The 26,216-nt window shown below is 42.7% G+C and overlaps 1 protein-coding gene across 3 annotated transcripts in view; it reads right to left on the bottom strand.

Moving 5' to 3' along the window:
- The window catches only part of LOC733426 (lethal giant larvae), a 54,883-nt gene extending 29,178 nt beyond the window's left edge, over positions 1 to 25,705 (bottom strand). For 2 of the 3 annotated variants that reach the window (XM_018234568.2, XM_018234569.2), the window contains exons 1-2: positions 25,480 to 25,705; positions 5,696 to 5,793 (exon numbers count right to left, since the gene is read on the bottom strand). In XM_018234568.2, the coding sequence (XP_018090057.1) occupies positions 5,696 to 5,793; positions 25,480 to 25,560 (179 nt within the window). In that variant the 5' untranslated portion in view covers positions 25,561 to 25,705. 3 annotated transcript variants of the gene reach the window in all.
- Positions 25,706 to 26,216: the final 511 nt, after the last annotated feature.

The raw sequence follows: 26,216 nt of genomic DNA, 5'->3' as shown, positions 1-26,216 counted from the left end.
GTTAATAGTGCTGCTCCTGCACTGAAATCCATTTTTAAAAAGAGCAAACTGATTTTTTTTTTTTAGATTTAATTTTGAAATCGGACATGGGGCTAGACATATCGTGAGTTTCCCAGGAGCTCCCAGTCATATGACTTGTGCTCTGATAAACTTCAGTCACTCTTTAGGGCAGTGACACATGCTAAGATTCGAGGAGATTACTCTCCCAGCGAAAAATCTCTTCTTTGGGCGACTTATTTCTCCAAACTGCCTTCCCGCCAGCAAGAATGTAAATCACAGTCGGTGTGGCAGTCGTAGCGCTTAATTTTCAGAAGTCGTAAGAAGTTTCGGACAACGAAGCGTTCAGAGTGTCATCCTGCCAGCGATTTACATTCTAGCCGGCGGGAAGGCAGTTTGGGGAGATTAGTCACCAGAAGAGGCAATTAGTCGTCTGGCGGAATCTTAGCATGCGTCACTGCCCTTACGGCGGCACTGTGATATCAACTCCTCCCTGAAGTCCCCCCCCCCAGCAGCCTAACAGAACAATGAGAAGGTAACCAGATAGCAGCTCCCCAACAAAAGATAACAGCTGCCTGGTAGATCTAAGAACAACACTCAATAGTAAAATCCAGGTCCCACTGAGACACATTCAGTTACATTGTGTAGAAGAAACAGCCTGCCAGAAAGCAGTTCCATCCTAAAGCACATGACTCTTTCTGAAGCACATGAGATGCACCTGCACACCAATATTACAACTAAAAAACACACTTGTTGGTTCATGACCAACAATTTTATATGAGATAGTGAATTATTTGCGGTGTAATTAAGAAATAAAAACGACACCATAAAAATCATGACAGAAGGGCGAGTGCACTCCAAAACCACGTCAACTCCCATCATCTCCAGTGAATAAAGCTGCAAAGTGCAGAGAGGCCAGTATATTTGGGCACAGCGCAGCTCAGCTGTAAGTGACTGTGGTGCCAGCAGAATGCAGCCAAGACAGGGACCCTGGAGCAGACACAGAGGCCATTACTCACTCACTGTCAGCCCCAGCTGCAAAAACACAATCTCCCCTTTTGTGCAAGGGAAACCGGGCAGGTTCCAGGGTAGGAACGTGCTTAGGAATTCTGACCTGGATATTCCCAGTACACAGACAGCTCTGTATGCCCACCCACCTGCTCAGCTCCTATTGGACAGATCCTAACTCCCTGTCTTCCAAATATCCGCACTCCCATCTTTTAAATAAAAAAATAAATAAATCCACACTGCACCAATCCTGCAGATAATCCCAACCAACTTGCAGCACTCATTCATGCTCTGCTCACACAGTCCTGGAAATGATACACGGTCAGCTGTTTCACTACAATTTTCAGCAGCCATCAAAAGCCACATATACATATTTAAATAATTTAATTGCTATTCTATAAATGCTACCCCCCAACCAAGATTCTGAACATTAGGGCTGGCTACAAATTAGTCATTCTAATATACAGGTATGGGACCGGTTATCCAGAAAGCTTGGGACCTGGGGCTTTCCAGATGAAGCACTGCGTATCTGGACAGGACTATATAAATAAATGATGATGACTGCTCTTTCTGTAATTTGGATCTTCATACCTTAAGTCTACTAGATAAATCATGTAAACATTAAATAAACCCAATAGGCTTGTTTTGCCTCCAATAAGATTAGTTCTATCTTGGTTGGGATCAAGGTATGGGATCTGTTATCAATCTGTCTAGCCGCGAGGCAATCAGTGCGCATCGTTTTCCGAAGTCGCCCCATGAGGAAACTTTGGGCGACTTCAGACTAATCACTCAGAGTGCCATCCTGCCGGCAATTTAGATTCTAGCCGGTGAAGGCAGTTTGGGGAGATTAGTCTCCCCAAAAAAGAGGTGATTTATACCAGAATCGGAGCGCGCGTCTCTGCCCTTAAGGTACGGTAAAGACCCCTTATCAGGAAAATCCCAGGTCCCGAGCATTCTGGACAACAGATTCCATACCTGTATAGGCCGATGTTGCTAGCACATTACATATACAGTGAATTTGTGTCGCCAGCATGCAGACAGTGCAGCCGATTAACTAAAGAAGAATAATCCAAGGCCGGCCATTGGGAGGATTCCCCGCGAGCCTCAGATATGGATTAGTCTACAGATGCCACTTGTTAATCTCTTGGAAAATGCAAAGGCTGCTCAATAAATAGTCTTAAAACCTCCTGACTTTTTAAGCCGATACGGATACACAAACCCCCTGCGTGTTGCTAGGGTCAGTAGCATAGCAACCGTGCGTAAGGAAAACTTTTACTTTACTAATAAATCAAAAGGGAATCACGCCGGCTGTTGTGCAAGTCCGTTTTGCAGCTTCGGGAGGCAGAATATAAATTAGACGCCCTTTCCCCTAATCTGGCCTCCATGATAAAAACACAGCAGGAATAATGATGCTGGTCTCCCAGGCAAAGCAAAGCAACGGGTCACAGCCTCTGGTCACCCAACTGCCCTCGGCCCATACTTCTAGGCGTCTCCATGGGAACTGCACTCAGTCGGACAGTTGGGGAGAGGGGGCACATTCCATCCCTTATGTTAGAGCATAGAGTGGCTATTCAGAGGGGAGGTTGCCTGGAGACAGCTAAATCCCTCCTCCCCTGCTCACTAAATCTGCCATCCTTACCCCAAGCTAGGACCTAAACACGACCAGCCAAGCATTCATCTGTATGAGCACAATACAGTGCAGCGTGCAAAGGGTTACAGTAACTTGTTTTGGGGGGGCAGCAACTTCCCTTCCCTGCAGCACTAGGTTCCCAGAACACATCCGTATCGATAAACAAAAAACGATTTGCCTCTCTTAGGACTCTTTATAGGAAATCCAGGAGTGTGAAGGACCGAGCGGAGCCCTAAGTAATTAGCAATTTCAGTAAATACTGGAGAAAGTTCTATGGGGGCCTGGTACAGGTATGGGATCCGTTATCCAGAATGCTTGGGGTCTGGGTTTTTTTTCGGATAACTGATCTTTCAGTAATTTGGATCTTCATACCTTATAATACACAAAAGCTATGAATATCTTGTACATTATATCCTTATAAACGGTGAGTTCTGATGTCATCAGTTATAAACGGTGAGTTCTGATGTCATTTCTGTCACATGACTCCAGTTCCATGACCTTCAGCCTCGTGTTTTTATATGGTCATTAAACTCCTTGGTAATTTATAATATCCTTATATTTTACAATAGGGGGTACTTTATTCACTATATATCTACTAGAAAATCATGTAAACATTAAATAAACCCAATAGGCTGGTTTTGCTTCCAATAAGAATTCATTATATCTTAGTTGGGACATGGTACAAGGTATGGGATCTGTTATCAATCCGTTATCTAGAAAGCTCCGAAATTACGGAAAGGCCATCTCCTATAGACTCCATTTTATCCAAATGATCCAATTTTTCTCTGTAATAATAAAACAGTAGCTTGTACTTGACCCAAACCAAGATGTAATTAATCCTTATTGGAAGCAAAACCAGCCTATGGGATTTATAATGTTTACGTGATTTTCTAGTAGCCTTAAGATATGAAAATTAAAAAAATTTCCGGAATTTATCCGGAAAACTCCAGGTCCGAAGATTAACAAGTCCCATACCTGTATGGTTTTATTATTACAGAGAAAAAAGGAAATAATTTTTACTAATTTGGATCCAGAGCTTTCTGGATAGTGGGTCCCAGGTTGCACCAGTAGGATTGTGCTGGGGCAAGCTGAGCCCTAGGATACTGCAGCAATGCTGCTCTGAGCCAACTAGGGATGCACCGAATCCAGGATTCAGTTTGGGATTCGGCCGAATCCTTCTGCCTGGCCAAACCCGAATCCTTATTTGCATATGCAAATTAGGGGCAGGGGAAGGAAATTGGGTGACTTTTTTTTCACAACACAAGGAAGTAAAAATGTTTTCCCCCCTTTCCCACCCCTAATTTGCAAATGCGAATTAGTAGGGATGCACCAAATCCAGGATTCGGCCTTTTTCAGCAGGATTCGGATTCAGCCGAATCCTTCTGCCTGGCCGAACTGAATCTAAATTATAATTTGCATATGCAAATTAGGGAAGGAAATCTTGTGACTTTTTGTCACAAAACAAGGAAGTGAAAAAAACTTTTCCCCTTCCCACCCTTAATTTGCATATGCAAACTTGGGTACAGATTCGGTATTCGGTCGAATCTTTAGTGAAGGATTCGGAGGTTCGGCCGAATCCAAAATAGTGGATTCAGTGCATCCCTACAAATTTGGATTCGGTTCTCGGCCGAATCTTTCGCGAAGGATTCGGGGGTTTGGCCGAATCCAAAATAGTGGATTTGGTGCATCCCTAGAGCCAACACAAAGCAATGTTGGCTGTTGCAGCAAATAACCTCAGAGAGGGGGGGGGGAATAAAAGCAGAGAATGGGAAATATCCCTTCACGCCGCCTGCAATTGGTCACTGTTTCATGACGTTGTGCGAGGAAGGAGGAGGCTAATGGTCTCAGAATATCACTCTACATCATACTGAAAGTTAATTTAAAGGTGAACAACCCCTTTACATTGTACAGGTATGATGTATATTGCACAGAGACGAGGCCCTGCTACTGTTGTCGAGATACCCCTGTAAAGCCTTTGGTTGCCCCTATTAAAATACAGGGATAGTAGGAGACCTGCATCACATAAAGGCCAAAGGCACCTGCCTGAATTATACAGGTCCTAGAACTTTGGCGAAAGTTCTCACAACCTCATATTTCAATAGGAAGGGAGGTTGATTATTTCTTATAATAAAAAAAAAAGCTGCAATAAGTCATGTGACACTAGTGACATCACTAACAAATATTTTACTGGTTATTCGTGCCTTGTGCATGTTTGTTTACATTTTTACAGGATAATAGATAAATGTAATTTGTACTAATAGATATATATTCACCAGCCCACCCTAGGTAGGTAGAGTTGCCAACTTTTCTGGAAAAAAATACCAGCCTTCCTATAAATTCAGGCTTTTTTCCTATTAAAAACATTGTGATCATCCATCATTTTTACCGGGCCAGCCGGTAAAATACCGGCCAGGTGGCAACTGTTGTAGTAGAATTAAATGATCTTTTGCCTTAATGGACAATCGATCCGGAAACCATGGCGAAATATAAGAAATTTCCACGTCACAACCCTACCCTAAGGGTGTCCTCGGATTCCCCTACAGGGATAGCTGTATTCCTTGTATGAATGTGGAAGGGATGCATGAAACGATATGTTAGACACACAGCAATGGTGGGGAAGGAACACCCGTACGATCTCAAAAACACCCACTCACATTCCATAGGAAGACATGGAGAATAAACAAAACCAGAATTAGCACAGGATATGGTGCAAAAAAAGCACCAATACGTATGTGGGGAGGGTGTTGCCTAAATGGGTTAATAAGAAGCCCTGGCCCATCGTGGGAAATTGACGGAGCTGCTATTGTTTTGCTCCCTTCCCCCAGCCAAGGTGATACCAATTACCCATGAAACCAGAGAATGAGCACAAGTTTAGGCAAATTACACTGCAAATAAACAGAACAAAAAAGGGTACAAATAATAAAGTTACTATACACACACACACTGCTATAGGCTGAGAACAGCAGTTACCATCCACAGAGTGTGTGTAGCTCACGTTCCTTATGTCCCGGGCCTGGATGTCAGGCAAGAGTCTCTAGGGCCAATCACAATGAAGGATACATTTTAACGGCTCCCGATTTTGCTCCAATGGCCATGATTCGGAGTAAGGGGTCAAAAGCGAGTGAGCTCGGCTGGTTGGGGAATCCATGTTCTACAGTCTGCGGAAGAAAGAAGAAAAAAAAAAAAAGTCTTATTTAGAACACAGCGGATGCAGGATAAAGGGGTTATTTACCTCTGATAAACTTTTAGTATGATGTAGACTTTGCCGAGTGATATTCTACAGGTGGTTTTCATTTTCTATTATTTGTAGTTTTTTTCTTTAGTCATTTAGCTTTTTATTCAGCAGTAGTGTTGGGCGAATCTGCCGTATTTACAGCGAAAAAAATTGCGAAACAGTCAATGCCCGTCAAAATAATTTTGACGCAAGCGTCAATTTTTTTTATGCGTGATTATTTGGACGTGACATTTTTTATGTGTGCGCCAAATTTTTGTTGTCACCAGAGTTTCGCAAATGAATTTGCTTACAGTAAAACTTGGAAATCCGCGATTTAGTGTCTGGCAAATTTATTTGCCCATCACTATCCAACAGCTCTCCTGTTTGCAGTTTCAGCAATCTTAGTGCATGGTTGCTAGTTCCGTTTTTCTGCGTTCAGCCGCAGGGGAGCGCAGGAATAGACGCATTACATTTTTTCCAATGAGGCTGTACTCACAAAAGGCGCCGAACGCAGGAAAAATGCAGCATGTTGCGTCTCAACCTGCGTTCGGCGCCTACACGCGCCTTTTGTGAGAACAGCCCCATTGGAAAAAATGTAATGAGTCTATTCCTACGCTCCCCTGCGGCTGAACGCAGAAAAACGGAACGCAGGGGAGGGCAGGTAAAAACGCTCGTCAGTAAGAGCCCTTACAGAGCATTTGTTTTTAGATAGGGTAAGTGACCCCCCTCCCCATTTGAAAGCTGGAAAGAGTCAGAAGGCGGCAGCAAATAACCCAAAAACTATAAAAAAAAAAAAAAAATGAATGAAATCCAAATTAAAAGTTGCTTAGAATTGGTCATTCTATAACATACTAAATGTTATCTTAAAGGGGTTGTTCACCTTCAAACAAAAAGTAGTTTTCAGATAGATCACCAGAAATAACGACTTTTTCCAATTACTTTCTATTTTCTATGAGTTACCGGTTTTTCTAATATTGAAGTGTAAAGTGGCATTTTTCACCTTCTAAAGCAGCTCTGGGTCAGGCACCCATTGTGACACACATCCACCCCAAAAATACTAGCCTGACTGGCTTTCTCTTTGAGGTCCCTGCTCAGTGTGCCAGCCAGCTTGCCATTGTAGAACATTATCAGGGGCTACAGGGGCATTTTGCCCACCGCTGTACTTCCATGTGCCACAGTTTCTCTGTGTATGGGCCCCCTGATGACCAATCTGATAGATATCATATAGTGCATTTTTCAGCCAGTTATCAATTGGGCAGGATTACAAATCCCCTTGGGGAAGGGGCAGAACATAGTAAATCAGGGTATACAGTTTATTCAAAGCAAGTCTCAAATTTCTCTACGAAGGACTAAACAGCCCCCCAAGTTAAAGGGATACTGTTGAGGGAAAAATTCAGTTAATAGTGCTGCTCCAGCAGATTTCTGTACTAAAATCAGTTTCTCAAAAGAGCAAACTGATTTTTTTTATATTTAATTTTGAAATCTGACATGGAGCTAGACATATTGTCAGTTTCCCAGAAGCCCAGAGTCATGTGATTTGTGCTCTGATAAACTTCAATCACGCTTTAATGCAAGTTGGAGCGTTATCAACCCCCCCCCCACCCCAGCAGCCTAACAACAGAATAATGGGAAGGTAACCAGATCGCAGCTCCCTAAAGATGGCCATAGATGTAACGATTTTTTTAAAAGATCCAATAATTATCGTGAGACCTGGATTATCTCAAAATTAACGTTTAAATGTAATTTAAAAAGACCATTTCAGGCGATATTGCCAGCAAAACTGAAGAGCAGCTGCCTGCTTGGCCCTGCAAACATAGATAAATTGCACTGGGACCCATAAAGATTTTTAAACCTGGCCAGATATCGGCCGAAAAATCATAAGATGTACGTTAGTTCGAATCCCACTAACCGCACGATAATTTGATGGATTGGTCGGACTGCACTGAAATCGGTTGTTCACCAAAGAAGAATCGGCGCATCTTTGGGGACCTTAACACAAGATAACAGCTGCCTGGTAGATGTAAGAACAGCACTCAATAGTAAAATCCAGGTCCCACTGCGACACATTCAGTTAGATTGAGTAGGACAAACAACAGCCTGCCAGAAAGCAGTCCCATCCTAAAGTGCTGGCTCTTTCTGAAAGCACGTGACCAGGCAAAATGACCTGAGATGCACCTACACACCAATATTACAACTAAAAAATACACTTGTTGGTTCAGGAATGAAATTTTATATTGTAGAGTGAATTATTTGCAGTGTAATTTATAAATAAAAACTACACCATAAAAATCATGACAGAATCCCTTTAATAAAACATTTGCTCGTTGGCGGACCAGATGCTACCCCACCCAAATTCCATATTTAAAAAAAAATAAAATAAAAATAATAATAATAAGATTGGGGAATTGAAGGCCAAAGCATTATCTAGCGGTTTCTTATCTTGGCCACTAATGAGCAGATGTCCCTTTGCCCCCGCGCAAGCAAACAGGCGCATCCCATCTGCTAGGGACGGAGTTACCATTATATAAAAATGTTGTTTTTCCTCCCTAAAAAAAAATCTAAACAAGAAAAAATGAGGAACGTATCCATTCCAGGAGTTTTGGGCCATAAAGGGATATACTGCGGTCCCATAATGAGGATTGTGGGATATCACCCCCTGGTTCTGGCAGGAGCCACCCTAGCACAAGGGCTCATGTGAATGGTTTGGGGTGAGAGCTGAGCGATACGATCCTCACGTTGGGTGAGATCACACAGCAGCTGCATCCGCTATGAATCAATTATCTCCCTCGCAATCTGATTCTAATTAGCAGCGCTCTTGCAGCATTCCGCTCCTACTCCCAGCACCCTGGAACGGCACAGTTCTAACAGAACACTATCCTCACAAGCAACTGCACTGACATTGCTTTTCAATTGGCACACGTAGCGAAATTAAACCAAAATCTCTGTAGCCCCTCTATGTTACATACATTTATTATTAAAGGGGTTGTTCACCTTTGCGTTAACTTTTACTGAGAAGTAGAGAGCGATATTCTGAGACAATTTGCAATTGGTTTTCATTTTTTATTATTTGTGGCGTTTGAGTTATTTATATTATATATTCAGTGCAATTTCGGCGGATGCTAGGATCCAAATATTTCGTTTTTGAGTTAATTAGATTTTAATTCAGCAGCTCTCCAGTTTGCAGTATCAGTAATCTGGCTGCTAGGGTAGTAATTCCCCTAGCAACCATGCATTGATTTATATAAGAGGCTGGGATATGAACAGGAGAGGTCTGAATAGAAAGAGGAGTAATAATAAAAAGCAGCAATAACACCACATTTTTAGCCTTACAGAGTATTTGTTTTTTAGAAGGGGTCAGTGACCCCCATTTGAAAGCTGGAGTCAGAAGCAGAAGGCAAATAATTAAAAAAAAAAAAAATAATGAAGACCAATTGAAAGTTTGCTCAGAAATGGTCATTCTTTAACATACTAAAAGTTAACCTAAAGGGGAACCACCTCTTTAATATCCCCTTGTGTGCGTTGGGCTGACTGTGCAGACAGTTGACAGGGGAAAATAAATGGCAGTCTCAAGCCAGACCACTTTAAGACTGCACTGGAGCCATATAGAACCTGTCTCACAAATAGGACAACATCCTTGCACAAATGAGAACTAGTGCTTAACTAAAGAAGTAGTTAGAAACGTTTTACATTATATTTTGTGCTTCTGTACCAGCCCAAGGCAACCACAGCCCTTTAGCAGTAAAGATCTGTGTCTCCAAAGATGCCCCAGTAGCTCCCCATCTTCTTTTCTGCTGATTCACTGCACATGTTCTGTGCTGCTGTCACTTACTGAGCTTAGGGACCCACTCACAATATACAGTACACATAGAATAAACATGTCACAATAATAGGCTGATTAATAATAACACCCAACAATATTTCCAGCGCCAAAAATAAAAAGAGGGGGTATATTTTGGATAAACAGGTAATTACTGAAACCGAGAAGGCAAACTTAAATTAAGAAATCCTTCTGACTGCTCACCGGTTACATCTATTGGTTCTGGTGTGTGCCCGAGGTTTTGACGCGTTTCGTGTCTACGCACTTCCTCAGAGACCAGATCTCTGAGGAAGTGCGTAGACACGAACGTGTCACATCTCTGACGCTTGTTTGTATACCAGATGCATAAATAAAATATATATCCTTTTTAACCTGAACCTCGGCTTTGGCAGTTTTTCTGTGGAGGTTCGGAGTGCGCTGCTGCAAAGATTGACTACAGATTAGTCATTTATACAGATAATTACTAAATGGCAGCACAGAAACCAGTGCAATTAACATCAGAATTTAAATCAACCAATGCTATAGGGCTGATTATTGAGACAACGCCTAAGCTTAGCTTCCCAACAGCGGCCCAGAGCTCACTGAGCATGTGCAGTGCCACAGACACACAGAAGATGCCCAACATGATGGGAAACTGTTGGGGACAACTGAAGTCCTAGATCATTACTCAGAGATACTGAATCTTTAGGCTGGTACAAGTTCAGTATATAAAATATGGCATTCCTACCTATATTTGTTTTTAGTTTTCCTTTTAACAATGCAAAAAAAGCCTGTGCCATGGATCAGAACCAGGTGCTGCAATAGACTTATCCAAAGTCAGACGTTGGGATTCAAACCATGATCACCAGATTGCTTAAAGCTTAAGAGGATAAGGAAAAGCAAAGTCACTGTGGGGGGGAGGGGTTCTAATTTGTAAGAGAGATGGGGCGGGCACATAGATTGGCACCCCCTGTAACTACAGTAAATCAGTCACTGTGGCAAATATCTCGTACATGCACATAGTAGCCTTGTGCTCTCAATCAGCGTGCGGCTAATGAAGGCTGTGGGTGAACCCATCTCAATCACGTTCACTTGAAGAAGTAAAGTAATCGGCAGACAGGAGTCCAGAGCTCAATGGGAAACGTTTGTATTCAATCTCTCATTTTGAACAGACCCCAAAAAAAAAAAAAAAAAAAAAATAAAGAATGAAAGGAAGTTCCCCTTATAATAGGAAATTCAAACTGTCATACCCTAAAAATGCCTTAAACAAAAGCAGCGGCCCTGTAGATGAGCCAACTGCCGGTTGGTTGCAATAGATTACAACTCTGGTTTTGAGCATAATTCTGAGGAGGAGCCAACTACAGGTATGGGACCCGTTATCCAGAATCCTCGGACCTGGGGTTTTCTGGATAACAGATCTTTCTGTAATTTGGATCTTCATACTTTAAATCTACGAGAAAATTATGTAAACATTAAATAAACCCAATAGGCTGGTTTTGCTTCCAATAAGGATGAATTATGTCTTAGTTTGGATCAAGTACAAGCTACGGTTTCATTATTAGAGAGAAAAGGGTAATATTTTTTTTTACATTTTTCATTATTTGGATAAGATGGATTCTATGGGAGGCAGCCTTTCTGTAATTTGGAGCTTTCTGGATAACGGGTTTCCATACCTCCCAACTGTCCCGTTTTTAGAGACAGTCCCTCTTGACAGCTCAACCTGCAGTCCCTCATTTGTACTGGAAAGTCAAGTTTCTCTCTGCACTGGTCAGAAAAAGAAACAACGTTTCTAACTTAATTGGCTTTTGGCAGAGAGCCCAGAACAGCCACAGCTGCAGATAAGATACTTTTTTTTAACAATTCAAATGTATCTAGATAAGCAAAGTAAGTAATTGTAACAATATAAGAAAACAGGTCCCTTGGGAGAAGTTAGACTCACAGCTTAAAGGGAAATTCCCCTTCATTAGCAAAACTGTAATAAATGAAAATAAATTAAAAAAAAATATTTTCAAACTTTCATAACATGCCAAATTTTGTAAAATGAACATGGAAATTAGGGTGTGTGGCCACAAAAATGAGCGTGGTCAAAAAAAATTTCAGCACACTACGCGTGTGCCTTTTTATTTCCAAAATATTGGGAGGTATGGGTTTCCGGATAACTGATGCCATACCTGTACTCCCAGCAGCCAGAGCATAGCGATTGGCACATCATTATGCAACCAAGGTCTGCAGGCACTTTTGGGCACATTACACAATATATTTTAGCTTTTACGACCCTTCCATTTATTCCAGATAACCCATGAGAGGAGGCAGGACTTTGCCCCAGATTCCAGCTGCAAAAATAAACCCTTTTTCGGACACATAGAAGACAAGCCCGACTACACAAGCGTAAGCCACTGAAGCACTGGCCACCTGTTAGGGGAAGGAAAAGCCTTGAGTCACATAATCATTACATTTAGATCAATAAGAAGAATGGAAGGATGTTGTGTATGAATTAGAAGCAAAACACAGAGGAAGTTGTGATGTACACAGTTGTGTAACGCTTCCCTACTCCCCCCCCCCAGTCATTACAAATACTTGGGTATTTGACTGAGAGACTTCAGAGAGCCGGGGCCCCATCTATCTGCAACTTCCCAGGCAAACAATGGATAAATTAGGGAAGGGGGTGGAAGGGTCGGCTATTGTTGGCACGTACCATCTAATCCTGTGCTGGGGAAAATGGGGCTTTTGTCTTCACAAAAAAAAGGAACAACGAGAGCACAAAACCGTAAAGAGGGGCGGAGTCTGGCCCTATAGAAATGGAGCAGAACAAAGATGGGGGGGGGGGTGGAATGCCACTGAAGGGGATTATGGGGTAGACAGCAACTCCTATACTATGATTTAACCGGATTGTTGGGGAGTCCAAAGTCACAGCCTTAGGATTCCCCAAAAGTTCAGGTTGTTCCCCAATGAATGTGCAGTATATCATGGGGTCGTGGGAGGGAAACGGAGCAGCAACAGGTGGACCGGAGGTTTATCAGTCAGCTCTCCATGCGAATCAGCCGTGGCACATTAAATCGGTGGTACACCTTTAAGTAACTTTTAGAATGTTTAAGAATGGCCAATTCAAAGCAAATTTTTAATTAGTCTTTTTTTGTTTTGTTTTTTTAATTACTTGCCTTCCTCTGCTGACTCTTTCCAGCTTTCAAATGGGGGTCACTGCCCCCATCTAAAAAACAAATGCTCTGCAAAGCTACAAATTTATAATTATTGCTACTTTTTATTACTCTTCTTTCTATTCAGGCCTCTACTATGTATATGCCAGTTTTTTGTTCATATCAGTGCATGGTTGCTATGGTAATTTGGACGCTAGCAACCAGATTGCTGAAATTGCAAACTGAAGAGCTGCCAAATAAAAAGCTAAATAACTCAAAACCCAATAACAAATAATAAACAATTGCAAATTGTCTCAGTATATCCCTCTCTACATCATACTAAGTGTACATTTAAAGGTGAACAAACCCTTTAAATAGCACTAGCAGTGACTGGGAGGGGATTTTTACTGCCTCCAGATGTGGCCGAAACACCCCATGTGCCAATATCCTTATACAAATACTATAGACAGGTGGGGGACACCAGGAAGGGGCATTAATCTTATGGCACATGCGCCTCCTCCAGATGGGAAAAGAAAAAGGCACCAGCAGTTCCACATTTTTACACAAGATTCTGGAAAAACAGATTTACAGCTTCCATATGTACAGCTGGGGGGAGGGGAAGCAGGTGACAGAGGCATTCATTCCCCACTTAAAGGAGAACTTCATATAAGATTTTTTATGGTTGTTAAGGGGGTCACTGATCCCAGCAACACAATAAAAAAAAAAAAACTTAGACAGCAGTTCAGTTGCTAGAGTTTGCTACCCCTAGCAACCAAATAGAAACACATCAGTCATTGCAGCTTGTTTTAGCCACAGTCAAGCTGGGGTCAGCGACCCCCCCCCCCCAACAAGCAGACAAATAACTAAAACAGGAACCCCCAATTACTCAAAACACTATGCAAGATAAATATGGAATAACAAATCAAACATTGCGTAGGATAGGTCCCATCAAGGAAAAAAAAAAAAAAAAAAAATTAAAGGGATTGTTTGACCTTTAAATTAACTTATAGTATGATGTAGAGAGTGATATTCTTAAACAATTTGCAATTGGTTTTTATTTTTTACCATTTGTGGTTGAATTATTTCGCAGCTTTCCAGTTCAGTGTCGCAATCTGGTTGTTCGGGTCCAAATTCCCCTAGCAACCATGCATTGATTTGAATAAGACTGGAATATGAATAGGAGAGGCCTGAATAGAAGGATGAGTAATAAAAAGTAGCAATAACAATACGTTTGTAGCCTTACAGAGCATTTGTTTTTAGTTTAAAATCTCTCTATTGGATTTTTAACGGAGAGAAACTGGACAAGACAGTTTACTTTTCCATATTGTATGTACATACATTTCCTGGTATACCGTTTAAAGGAGACATAGGATAAATGGAAAAAAAACAATTTTGTAGGCAATTATGAGTAATATAGGTTGCGGTTATCACATTGAGCTAAAAATGAATATTCTCTTTAATAATGGCCAATCACAGCCCTGCAGTCACACCAGCACAGACACGCTTCAGTTCCCTATCAGGTCCTGCTAGCGGCTGATTGGTTGCTGTCCTACAGTGCAGCCGAGAGTCGCCGGCTCCCCTGCACAGCCTGGGAATTCAGGAAGTGGAAGAGAAGGGAGGAATTATTAGTGTTTCAGGCTGAAAATGTGCTTAGAACTGTTCCACCACATACTAAAAGTTAATTCAAAGGTGAACTGCCCCTTTAAACTTAAAAAAACTTGCGTTTTTAGGATTTTTGTTGGATTCCTGCTTGAGAGCAGAAGAGGTGTGATGTGTACAAAAAAGGAAACCAGATATGGAGCCGGCACAATATTACACCTGGCCTCGCCGAGAAGCACAATCCCTAATATAGATCACAGGAAACAGGGAAGCCTGGAAATGATCTGCTTGTTTTGTTTCCACTCGCATTGTCTGGGACGCAGGTACATAAAGGGGAAAATAAAAACCTTCCCAGCTGCTTAGTAAATATCTGTTACAACTGCAGCTCCCAGGGCAGATTGGGGCGAGTAAGGCCTGGAGTGTGGGAGAAGCAGAAATCCAGCCGGGGAAGGAACAGAGAAAATGGATTTTATTAAGCAATATAAATAAAACAAAAGGGTCCCATAAACAAAAGCAAAGAGGGGACCTTCCCAAAAACAAGGTGTTAACCCTCCGGCCGAGGGGCCCCAGCAGCGCACGTTGCCAGGGAAATGATTAGTCACAGGAGGGATTTCTTCATGTTCTCCAAATCTGACATGAGCTGCAGTTTTAAAGAGCCCAGGCCATTAATACCTTGCAGCTGGAGGGAGTCTAGGGACAGGCAGGGGTGCTTTCCAGCCAAACCATTCCCACCCCCATAAACACACACACCCTGTATAGAACAACTGCTCTCATGGACTTATTCAGGGGAATACCCCCAGCTATACATATACACAGTTCCCATAAATGTAAAAGCTGCAGTGGAGTCGTTTCCTTTCTTCTTGCGGAGCTTTCTTACCCCCCGCCTCCTTTACTGATGAACCCAGCGCCCACCTTTAAATTAACTTTTAGTATGATGTAGAGAGTGATATTCTGAGACAATTTGTAATTGGTTTTCATTTTTTATTATCTAAGGTTTTTGCATTATTTAGCTTTTTATGCAGCAGCTCTTCAATTTGCATTATAAACAATCTGGTTGCTAGGGTCCAAATTCCCCTAGCAACCATGCATTGATTTGAATAAGAGACTGGAATATGAAAGGACCTTACTAGAAAGATGAGCAATAAAAAGTAGCAGTAATAATAAGGATGTGGGCGAATCCAAAACATTGGATTTCAGTTTGTGCATATGCAAATAAGGGATGGGAAGGCAACATTTTTTTACATCCTTGTTTTGTGACAAAAAGTCACGTGATTTCCCTCCCCAACCCCTAATTTGCATTTGCAAATTCGGATTCGGTTTGGTGGGCAGAAGGATTCGGCCGAATCCTGGATTCGGTGCATCCCTAGAAATAATAAGTGTGTAGCCTTACAGAGCATTTATTTTTTTAGATGGGGTCAGCGATGCCCATCAGAAAGCTGGAAAGAGTCAGTTTTATAATTATTTGTCTTTTTCTTCTATCAAAAATAATAAATAATAAACATACTAAAAGTTTACTTAAAGGAGAACCACCTCTTAAAGGGCTGCAGCCGTGGCTAGATAGCTAGAATCTCAGGCACAAAGCATGACTGAACTGCTGTATCCGAGAAAGGAAGGAGGCCTATAACTAACTGCTACTCGGAGTACAACACACAAAGTTAAAGGGATGGTGTCTCGAATACAAGTTTTTAATTTAAAAGGGGTTGTTCACCTTGGAGTTAAATTTTAGTATAATGTAGAGAGCGACATTCTGAGACAATTTGCAACTGGTTTTCATTTTTTATTATTTGTGGTGTTTGAGTTATTAAGCTTTTAATTCAGAAATACTCCAGTTTGCAGTTTCAGGATTCTTGTTGCTAGGGTCCATATTCCCCTAGCAACCATGCAATAAGTTGAATAAGAGATTAGAATAGGAGAGGGACTGAATAGAAAGATAATAAAAAGTAGCAATAACAAAAAGTATGTAGACTTAGAGCATTTGTTTTTTGGAAGGGGTCAGTGACTGGAAAGAAGGAGGCAAATTATTCAAAAACTATAAAAAATATATAATGAAAACCAATTTACAAGTTGCTTAGAATCGATCCACTCCTTTAAACTTTATTTATGTGGTCTCTGTAGATTCCTTGAGAGCCCATCACTTTGGTTTTTTGTTCTTCTTTTCAACAGACCTTGGACCTTACTGCCCAACCATGGATAAGCAGGAATCCTGCTGCAGGATCAATCGGTCATGGAAGGGGTGGGGCTTCCTTCTAAAGAGGCAGTGGTTTGGGTAGATCAGGGGAGTGGCCTGGTTTGAGGGGGAGGAGTCCTGGAAGTGGTCTGGATGGATAAGAGGCAAGTTTGGGCTGATCAGGGAGTGGTTCAGCTTGAGGGCAGAGGCCCCATCTACTGTGAACGGGGTGGGTCTTTCTGCCAAAGGGGAAGGATGTGGTTGGATTAGAGGAGTGGCCAGGTGGACAACTTTGGGTCCACCTGTTTGCTACCTTGAAGAAGATTGGACTGCCCTTTTTGATAGGCCACCCAGCCATCCAATCAGATTACAGTGAGTCTATCCAAACTGAAAATCTGATAGGTACATGGTCATTGGCAGATGTGGAAGGGAGAAGAGTTGCAGCTCGGACCACCCGCCGAGTTCCCTGCATGTATAGACCAAGGGCCAGCCCATAAAGGAACAGTAATATCAGTTTTTTAAAATAATTAACATATTATGTACTGCTGCGCTGCTTATGTAAAACTGGAGTGTTCACTTTAAATACTCTACTATAGTTTATATAAACAAGCTGCTGTGTAGCCATGGGGGCAGACATTCAAGCACAGGATACACAGTAGATAACTGCTAAGTACTACTATAGTTTATAAAAACAAGCTGCTGTGTGGCCATGGGGGCAGCCATTCAGCACAGGATACACAGTAGATAACAGATAAGTACTACTATAGTTTATATAAACAAGCTGCTGTGTAGCCATGGGGGCAGCCATTCAAGCACAGGATACACAGTAGATAACAGATAAGTACTACTATAGTTTATATAAACACGCTGCTGTGTAGCCATTGGGGGCAGCCATTCAAGCACAGGATACACAGTAGATAACTGCTAAGTACTACTATAGTTTATATAAACAAGCTGCTGTGTAGCCATGGGGGCAGCCATTCAAGCACAGGATACACAGTAGATAACAGATAAGTACTACTATAGTTTATATAAACAAGCTGCTGTGTAGCCATGGGGGCAGCCATTCAAACACAGGATACTCAGTAGATAACAGATAAGTACGACTATAGTTTATATACACAAGCTGCTGTGTAGCCATGGGGGCAGCCATTCAAAGCTGAAAAAGGAGAAAAAGCAAAGGACACATAGTAGATAACAGATACACTCTGCAGAATCACACTGTATCCTACATAGCTTATCCGTTATCTGCGGTGTATCCTGTGCTTGAACTATAGCTGTGTTTCTGAAGCAAACACACAAGCAGTGCAGGCAACAGTACATTATAGTCATTTGTTTAAAACAATTATTTTTTCGGGTTACGGTTTAACTGTATTAAGCTTATTTATGGGATAACACTGGCACTGCGACTAGCAGCCCCAGTCAATATGAAAACGATGGGGGATCATTTATAAACACTGGGCCAAATTGCACATGGGCAGTTATGTGGGGCAACCATTCAGATGTGTGCTTTCACTGCTCTCCTTGCAGAGGACTAAAAGAAAATCCAATTACTAATTTGTTGCTATGGGCTACTGCCCAGTTGCTTATTAGCCCAGTGTTTATAGTAGGTTAGTAAGGATATGAAGAGAAGATACTATCCCCCATGAATTGGACTGTCTAGCACAGCCCTGCAACGCACGTCAATAACCATCTGCTGGGAATCAATGCGCCGCTCCATTCTGCCATCCAGAATAACCAGTCAGCTATTTACTGACCAGAAACAGCAATGACACGACGAATAGAAATCAGAATTTATCCCCATCAAATTTTACTACACATCAGAAATGTTACAAGGGTATTTAAATGGGAAATCAACCCAAAAATACAATTGTGCCGAACAAAATATGCAATTTTTAAGGAACAGTAACTTCAATAAATGAAAGTGTTTTAAAGTAATGAAAATATAGTGTAGTGTTGCCCTGCACTGGTAAAACTGATGTCGTTGCTTCAGAAACAACTATAGTTTACATAAACAAGCTGCTGTGTAGCCATGGGGGCAGCCATTCAAGCACAGGATACACAGTAGATAACAGATAAGTACTACTATAGTTTATATAAACAAGCTGCTGTGTAGCCATGGGGGCAGCCATTCAAGCACAGGATACACAGTAGATAACAGATAAGGTCTGAAGAATTCCACCGTATAGTACAGAGCTAATCTGCTGTGTAACCTGAGCCTTTTCTCCTTTGAATGGCTGCCCCTATTGCTACACAGCAGCTTATTTATATAAGCTATAGTAGTACTTATCTGTTATTTACTGTGTATATTGTGCTTGAATGGCTGCCCCCATGGCTACACAGCAGCTTGTTTATATAAACTATAGTAGTGTTTTTGAAGCAAACATCAGTTTTACCAGTGCACGGGGACACTGCATTATATTTTTATTACTTTAAAACACTTTCATTTTTGGTGTTACTGTTCCTTAAAGGGTTTAACCACCTTCCAAACACTTTTTTCAGTTCAATTGTTTTCAGATTGTTCACCAGAATGAAAGACTTTTTTTAATTACTTTCCATTTTTTTTATCGTTTTTCCAAAATCTAAGTGTAAAGTTGAATGTCTCTGGTGTTTGAGTCTGGCAGCTCAGTAATTCAGGTGCAGATTCTGAACTGTTACAGTTTTGCAACATTTAGTTGATCCATTTCTCAGCAGCATCTCTGGAGTATTAGCGACTATTGTATCAATTCTAACAGCTGACTAATGAAACCCAGAGATTCTGCTCAGCAGGAAAAAAGATAAGAAATGTATCAACTAAGGGGCTTTAGCACACGGGCAGATTCGGGGAGATTTAGTCACCTGGCGACTAATCGCCTCTTCTTCGGGGCGACAATCTCCCAAAACTGCCTTCCCCCTGTCTTCTGGCTGCTAGTGACCCCCCCCCCTCCCGGAGCTGCTTTAGGGTAAGGCCACACCGGGCGTTTTAGGGATCTCCCCAAACGCCTTTCCTCACTCTGCGCCGGCTAAAATGAAAAAAACTCTGGCACTAATCACATGCGGCGGTTCGTTTTCCAAAGTCGCCTGAAGTCTCCTCGTGAGGCAACTCCGGTCGACATCGGAAAACAAACCGCCGCAGAGTGAGGGAAGGCGTTTGGGGAGATTGGTCGCTGCAAAGACAAGGCGATTAGTCGCCAGACGACCAAATCTATCCAAATGTCCAGTGTGGCCTTCCCCTTAGAAGGTGGAAAATTAAACTTTAAATTTCAATATTAGGAAAAACAGTCACACATAGAAAATAGTTCACCAGGAATAAAGACTTTTTCCAATTAATTTCTATCTGAAACCAACTGAACGAAAAAAAAAAAAAAAAAAAGTGTTGGAAGGTGAAAAACCCCTTTAAAATGCAAATTGAAGGGTTGCTGAATAAAAAGCTAAACGCAAAATCCTTAAATAATAAAAAATGACAACCGATTGCAAATTGTCTCGGGATATCACGCTCTACATCAGTGTTCCCCAAACAGTGGCCAGTTGCTCCCAGTGGCCTCAAAGTAGGTGCTTATTTACTTATTTATTTTTAATTCTTGTTTTGGAGGCAGTTTGTTGCATAAAAATGTCTACTGCCAAACAGAGGCTATCAGTCCACATTGAGGCTACCAAATATCCAATCACAGCCCTAATTTGGCACCCCCCTGGAACGATTTTCATGCTTGTGTTGCTCCCCAACATTTTTTACATTTGGATGTGGCTCACAGGTATAAAAAGTTGGGAACCAGTGCTCTACATCATACTAAGAGTTAACTCAAAAGTACACAACCCTTTCAAGACAAGCCATGGCTCCACAGAAGTTAATTAGCCAGGGTTCTGCTACATTGTTTCAGAAGTCTGATTTGCAGCCAGGGAAGTGCAGTTACACACAGATCAATATTTATTACTGAAGGACGGAGACAAGAGGAAGAGCCCGGAGAGGGGATTTCAACCATCCAGGTTACCTTCCAGAAGCAGAGAGTGAAATCAGCCTTACTAAGGAGATTTAATATAAAGGTGAAGCTCTTATTCTGCGCTGGGAACGACAACAGCGGGGCCACAATGTTCACTAGAAAACCTCTGTTTTAGGGCCACTCTATTACAAACACAAGGCAGACAGGGCCTTCTGGACTGGGAAATGCAGCCACCTCTCCAGCCATTAAGTGGGGCTAACGACTTCCTGTGCTAACGAGGGGGGATTTTACCGTGTACTTAGCTGTCAATTGCCACTAATATAGCCAGGGAAAGGAGTTACACCACTGTGCTAATCTCAATAAAAAAAAAAGGCATCTGACCCTTCCTTGAAAGAATCTACTGTGTCTTCCAGTATAAAAAGAGAACATCAGAATTTTATATTTCTTTGAATAAAGGAGGGGCATATGCAAACTCACTGTAAGAGGAGGATACCCTGCAGCAACAGGTCACAGGATAACAGGGGATAATAGGAGCCGGCCCATATACAACAGCACAGCAGGGGGGTATTCACTCACTGACGAGGGCACTGTGCAAGTCACTATTAGTAGAGACTAATATACGAAGCACACAATGACTTTTCTCTTTTGGTTCCTTCCCCACTGACTGTAAATCTGTAAATAGAACTCACAGTGAATGAAGTCGTCAGTAACCCCTATGGGGCAGCGGACACTCCTCAACCCCGCATGTATTTCACACATGGAAAAACTTTTACAAGCCCCCCAAAAAACTTTGAGTCTTATTTTTTTTCCCCCCCACCAGCCAAGATTGCAGTTCCCACAGTGCCCTGAATGCTGCTTCTCCAGGGGTTTTGTTAATTGGCTGGTGTTTGCTACAATGTTTCAAAAGTCCAAAGCAGCAGGGCAGATACAGATTTCCATGAAGTTTCCATGACAAAAAAAAAAAAAAAATCTTTAGAATCACTGAAAACGGATCTATGAATTTAGACGGACTGCTTAGAAATGCAATTACATAAATGTTATTTTTAGGTTTAGTTCCCCTTGAAAGGAACAGTAACACCAAAAAGTGTTTTAAAGTAATGAAAATATCATGTAGTGTTGCCCTGATCTGTTTGCTTCAGAAACACTACTATAGTTCATATAAACAAGCTACAGTGGAGCAATGGCGGCAATTGAAAAAAGGCTATATGGTACAGGATAACTAATGGATAACAGATAACACCATTAGACACACAGAGCTTATCTGCTATCTGCTGTGTAACCTGAGCCTTTTCTCCTTTGAATGGCTGCCCCCATGGCTACACAGCAGCTTGTTTATATAAACTATAGTAGTACTTATCTGTTATCTACTGTGTATCCTGTGCTTGAATGGCTGCCCCCATGGCTACACAGCAGCTTATTTATATAAACAATAGTAGCGTTTCTGAAGCAAACACACCAGTTTTACCAGTGCAGGGCAACACTACATTATATTTTCATTACTTTAAAACACTTATTTTAAAGACATCCCTTTTAGGTTTAGATGCCCTTTTACAGACATCTTTTAGGTTTAGATGCCCTTTTACAGACATCTTTTAGGTTTAGATGCCCTTTTACAGACATCTTTTAGGTTTAGATGCCCTTTTACAGACATCTTTTAGGTTTAGATGCCCTTTTACAGACATCTTTTAGGTTTAGATGCCCTTTAATAGACATCCCTTTTCGGTTTAGATGCCCTTTAATAGACATCCTTTTTCGGTTTAGATTCCCTTTTAGGTTTAGATTCCCTTTTAGGTTTAGATTCCCTTTTAGGTTTAGATTCCCTTTTAGGTTTAGATTCCCTTTTAGGTTTAGATTCCCTTTTAGGTTTAGATTCCCTTTGACAGACATCCCTTTTAGGTTTAGATTCCCCTTTAAAAACATCCCTTTTAAGATTAGATTCCTTTAAAAAACATCCCTTTTAGGTTTATATCCCCTTTAATAGACATCCCTTTTAGGTTTATATCCCCTTTAATAGACATCCCTTTTAGGTTTATATCCCCTTTAATAGACATCCCTTTTAGGTTTATATCCCCCTTTAATAGACATCCCTTTTAGGTTTATATTCCCTTTAATAGAGATCCTTTCTAACTCAGTGATGCCCAACAGGCGGCCCTTCTGTTTTGGTTGTGGCCCATGCCAGTGGCACATTTGGGTAGGTTTCCTTTATTAAACTACAACTGTCAGACACTCTTCCCAACATGAAATTGAGCATGAAGCATTTTTGGTTTGCCACATGAGAGGCCCCTGCACTTTCAATTGTTCCCCATAGTTGCTCTATGTTTTGGATGAAGCATGCAGTATGTTAAAGAATGACTTATTCAATTATCCTTCTTTTATAGTTTTTGGGTTATTATTTTACTATTCTAACTCTTTCCAGCTTTCAAATGGGGGTGGAGTCACTGACCCCATCAAAAAAAAAAAACTAATTTTCTGTAAGGCTACAATTGTATTGTTATTGTTACTTTTTATTACTCATCTTTCTATTCAGGTCTCTCCTATTCCAGTCACTTGCATGGTTGCTAGGGGAATTTGCAAACTAGCAACCAGATTGTGGAAATTGCAAACAGGAGAGCAGCTGAATAAAAAGCTAAATAACCCAAAAACCACAAATAATAAAAAAAACAATTGCAAATAGTCTCAGAATATGACTCTTTACATCCTACTAAAATGTTAACGCAAAGGTCGAACAAACCTGTTACGACAGTTGGGGGTAAGACACTGCAAATAAAATTTGGGATAAGAAGATGGTAATAATCTCCGCATTCATAAACATGGAATGTGATTGTACCATTTATACTCCTCTATTGTACGGGGCTGTGGGATATGTTGGTGCCTGGTATAAACAGTCACTTAGTAGAACTGATTGTATCTCCTGCACATACTTCAGCGCTAGATGAGGGGTCTCATTTCCATTCCAGTATCAATGGAGAGAGGAAACATGCAAATAACATGCCAGTAGTAACATGGGAGCAGCACACATGAGATGACATCCATAGAGGAGGCCACCGACACCCCTGCAGCCCTTGCTGATTGGGGGATCCCCATGTAGTGAGTGGGAAAGTAAAGCACAAATACTCAGAGAACTGGGGATCTGGTCACAGACAAATCACTGTTAGATAATTGGATTTCAGCTTTCAGTAACGAGCGTGTAATAACCACAGTAATTGGGTAGGAGGGTAATAACTAGTAACCGAGGGTCTATAGGTTATTTACATCCACTGGAAAGTGGGGGAGCCATACACAGGAGGGGGAAAGGAAAGTGGGGGAGCCATACACAGGAGGGGGAAGGAAAGTGGGGGAGCCGTACACAGGAGGGGGGAAGGAAAGTGGGGGAGCCGTACACAGGAGGGGGGAAGGAAAGTGGGGGAGCCGTACACAGGAGGGGGAAAGGAAAGTGGGGGGAGCCGTACACAGGAGGGGGAAAGGAAAGGTGGGGGGAGCCGTACACAGGAGGGGGAAAGGAAAGTGGGGGAGCCGTACACAGGAGGGGGAAAGGAAAGTGGGGGAGCCGTACACAGAGGGGGAAAGGAAAGGGGGGAGCCGTACACAGAGGGGAAGGAAGTGGGGGAGCCGTACACAGGAGGGGGAAAGGAAAGTGGGGGAGCCGTACACAGGAGGGGGAAAGGAAGTGGGGGAGCCATACACAGGAGGGGGAAAGGAAAGTGGGGGAGCCATACACAGGAGGGGGAAAGGAAAAGTGGGGGAGCCATACACAGGAGGGGGGAAAGGAAAAGTGGGGGAGCCATACACAGGAGGGAAGGAAAAGTGGGGGAGCCATACACAGGAGGGGAAAGGAAAAGTGGGGAGCCATACACAGGAGGGGAAAGGAAAAAGTGGGGGAGCCATACACAGGAGGGGAAAGGAAAAGTGGGGGAGCCATACACAGGAGGGGAAAGGAAAAGTGGGGGAGCATACACAGGAGGGGAAAGGAAAAGTGGGGGAGCCATACACAGGAGGGGAAGGAAAAGTGGGGGAGCCATACACAGGAGGAGAAAGGAAAAGTGGGGGAGCCATACACAGGAGGAGAAAGGAAAAGTGGGGGAGCCATACACAGGAGGGGAAGGAAAGTGGGGGAGCCATACACAGGAGGGGAAGGGAAAGTGGGGGAGCCATACACAGAGTAGGAAAGGAAAGTGGGGGAGCCATACACAGGAGGGGAAAGGAAAGTGGGGAAGCCATACACAGGAGGGGAAAGGAAAGTGGGGGAGCCATACACAGAAGGGGAAGGGAAAGTGGGGGAGCCATACACAGGAGGGGAAGGGAAAGTGGGGGAGCCATACACAGGAGGGGAAAGGAAAGTGGGGGAGCCATACACAGGAGGGGAAAGGAAAGTGGGGGAGCCATACACAGGAGGAGAAGGAAAGTGGGGGAGCCATACACAGGAGGGGAAGGGAAAGTGGGGGAGCCATACACAGAGTAGGAAAGGAAAGTGGGGGAGCCATACACAGAGTAGGAAAGGAAAGTGGGGGAGCCATACACAGGAGGGGAAAGGAAAGTGGGGGAGCCATACACAGGAGGGGAAGGGAAAGTGGGGGAGCCATACACAGGAGGGGAAAGGAAAGTGGGGGAGCCATACACAGGAGGAGAAGGAAAGTGGGGGAGCCATACACAGAGTAGGAAAGGAAAGTGGGGGAGCCATACACAGAGTAGGAAAGGAAAGTGGGGAGCCATACACAGGAGGGGAAAGGAAAGTGGGGGAGCCATACACAGGAGGGGAAAGGAAAGTGGGGGAGCCATACACAGGAGGGGAAAGGAAAGTGGGGGAGCCATACACAGGAGGGGAAAGGAAAGTGGGGGAGCCATACACAGGAGGGGAAGGAAAGTGGGGAGACATACAAGGGGGGGAGCCATACACAGAGGGGAATGTACCATGAAGTAGTAGACGGTGGGGTAATAGCCACATAGAGAGCCAGTGCAGCACAAAGCACACACAGGAGGCTGCAGTCGCACTTGGGCTCCCCACACACTAACATCCCACCTTGTTGAAGGCGAACAGTTCCTGCTTTATCTTCTCCCTCTGCGGGTCGTGGCCCTGCCGCCTGAACCGAAACTTCATCATCTTGCCGGCGGCCCCGAGCTGACGCACCCGCTGCCCGTACAGCAGCCTCCCCTCTCTGCAGCCACAGCTCAAGCACACACACTAACAGGCGGCTGGGGAACTTGATCCAGCCCGCGACTTGATTGGCGTACCTAGCAGCCAATCAGAGAACTCTCCAGGGAGCGCCGCTTTCCACTTTTCTTTAAGAGCATCGGAACGGGTACAGCGCGTGCGCAGAATGGAGCGGTGGAGGCCGGGAGTTGTAGTTTTTTGTGGGAAATTCCTTCGTTTATAGTTCTTTCAACTTTTTTTTATCTTTAGAATTATTATGGCTGGATTGTGTGAATTTATCCAGATCTCTTTAATTTACACCACGGAGTTGGTTCATGTGATTTACTCGGCTTTCTTATCCCTCTTCTGATTAATCACCTGAAGGCTGAGGTGAATAATGTAAATAATGGGTTTAATGCAGGAGCTCAACCATCGCGCACTCAATGCTCTTTTATACAGGGACTGGAAGCTCTGCCGTAAAGCGTCTTACAATTGCTGCTTTGTGTAATACAGGAAGGCAACTTAACCATTTGCTTATGTTTCCTTGTGCAGTCACTATATCTACCCCCTACTGTAAATGATAAGGATATTAGAAGTCACTGAGGGGTTGTTCTGTGACCATATAA

Source organism: Xenopus laevis, chromosome 9_10L, assembly GCF_017654675.1.
Source record: "Xenopus laevis strain J_2021 chromosome 9_10L, Xenopus_laevis_v10.1, whole genome shotgun sequence".
NCBI classification, from domain to species: domain Eukaryota; kingdom Metazoa; phylum Chordata; class Amphibia; order Anura; family Pipidae; genus Xenopus; species Xenopus laevis.
This window is presented reverse-complemented; position numbering and strand designations above follow the sequence as displayed.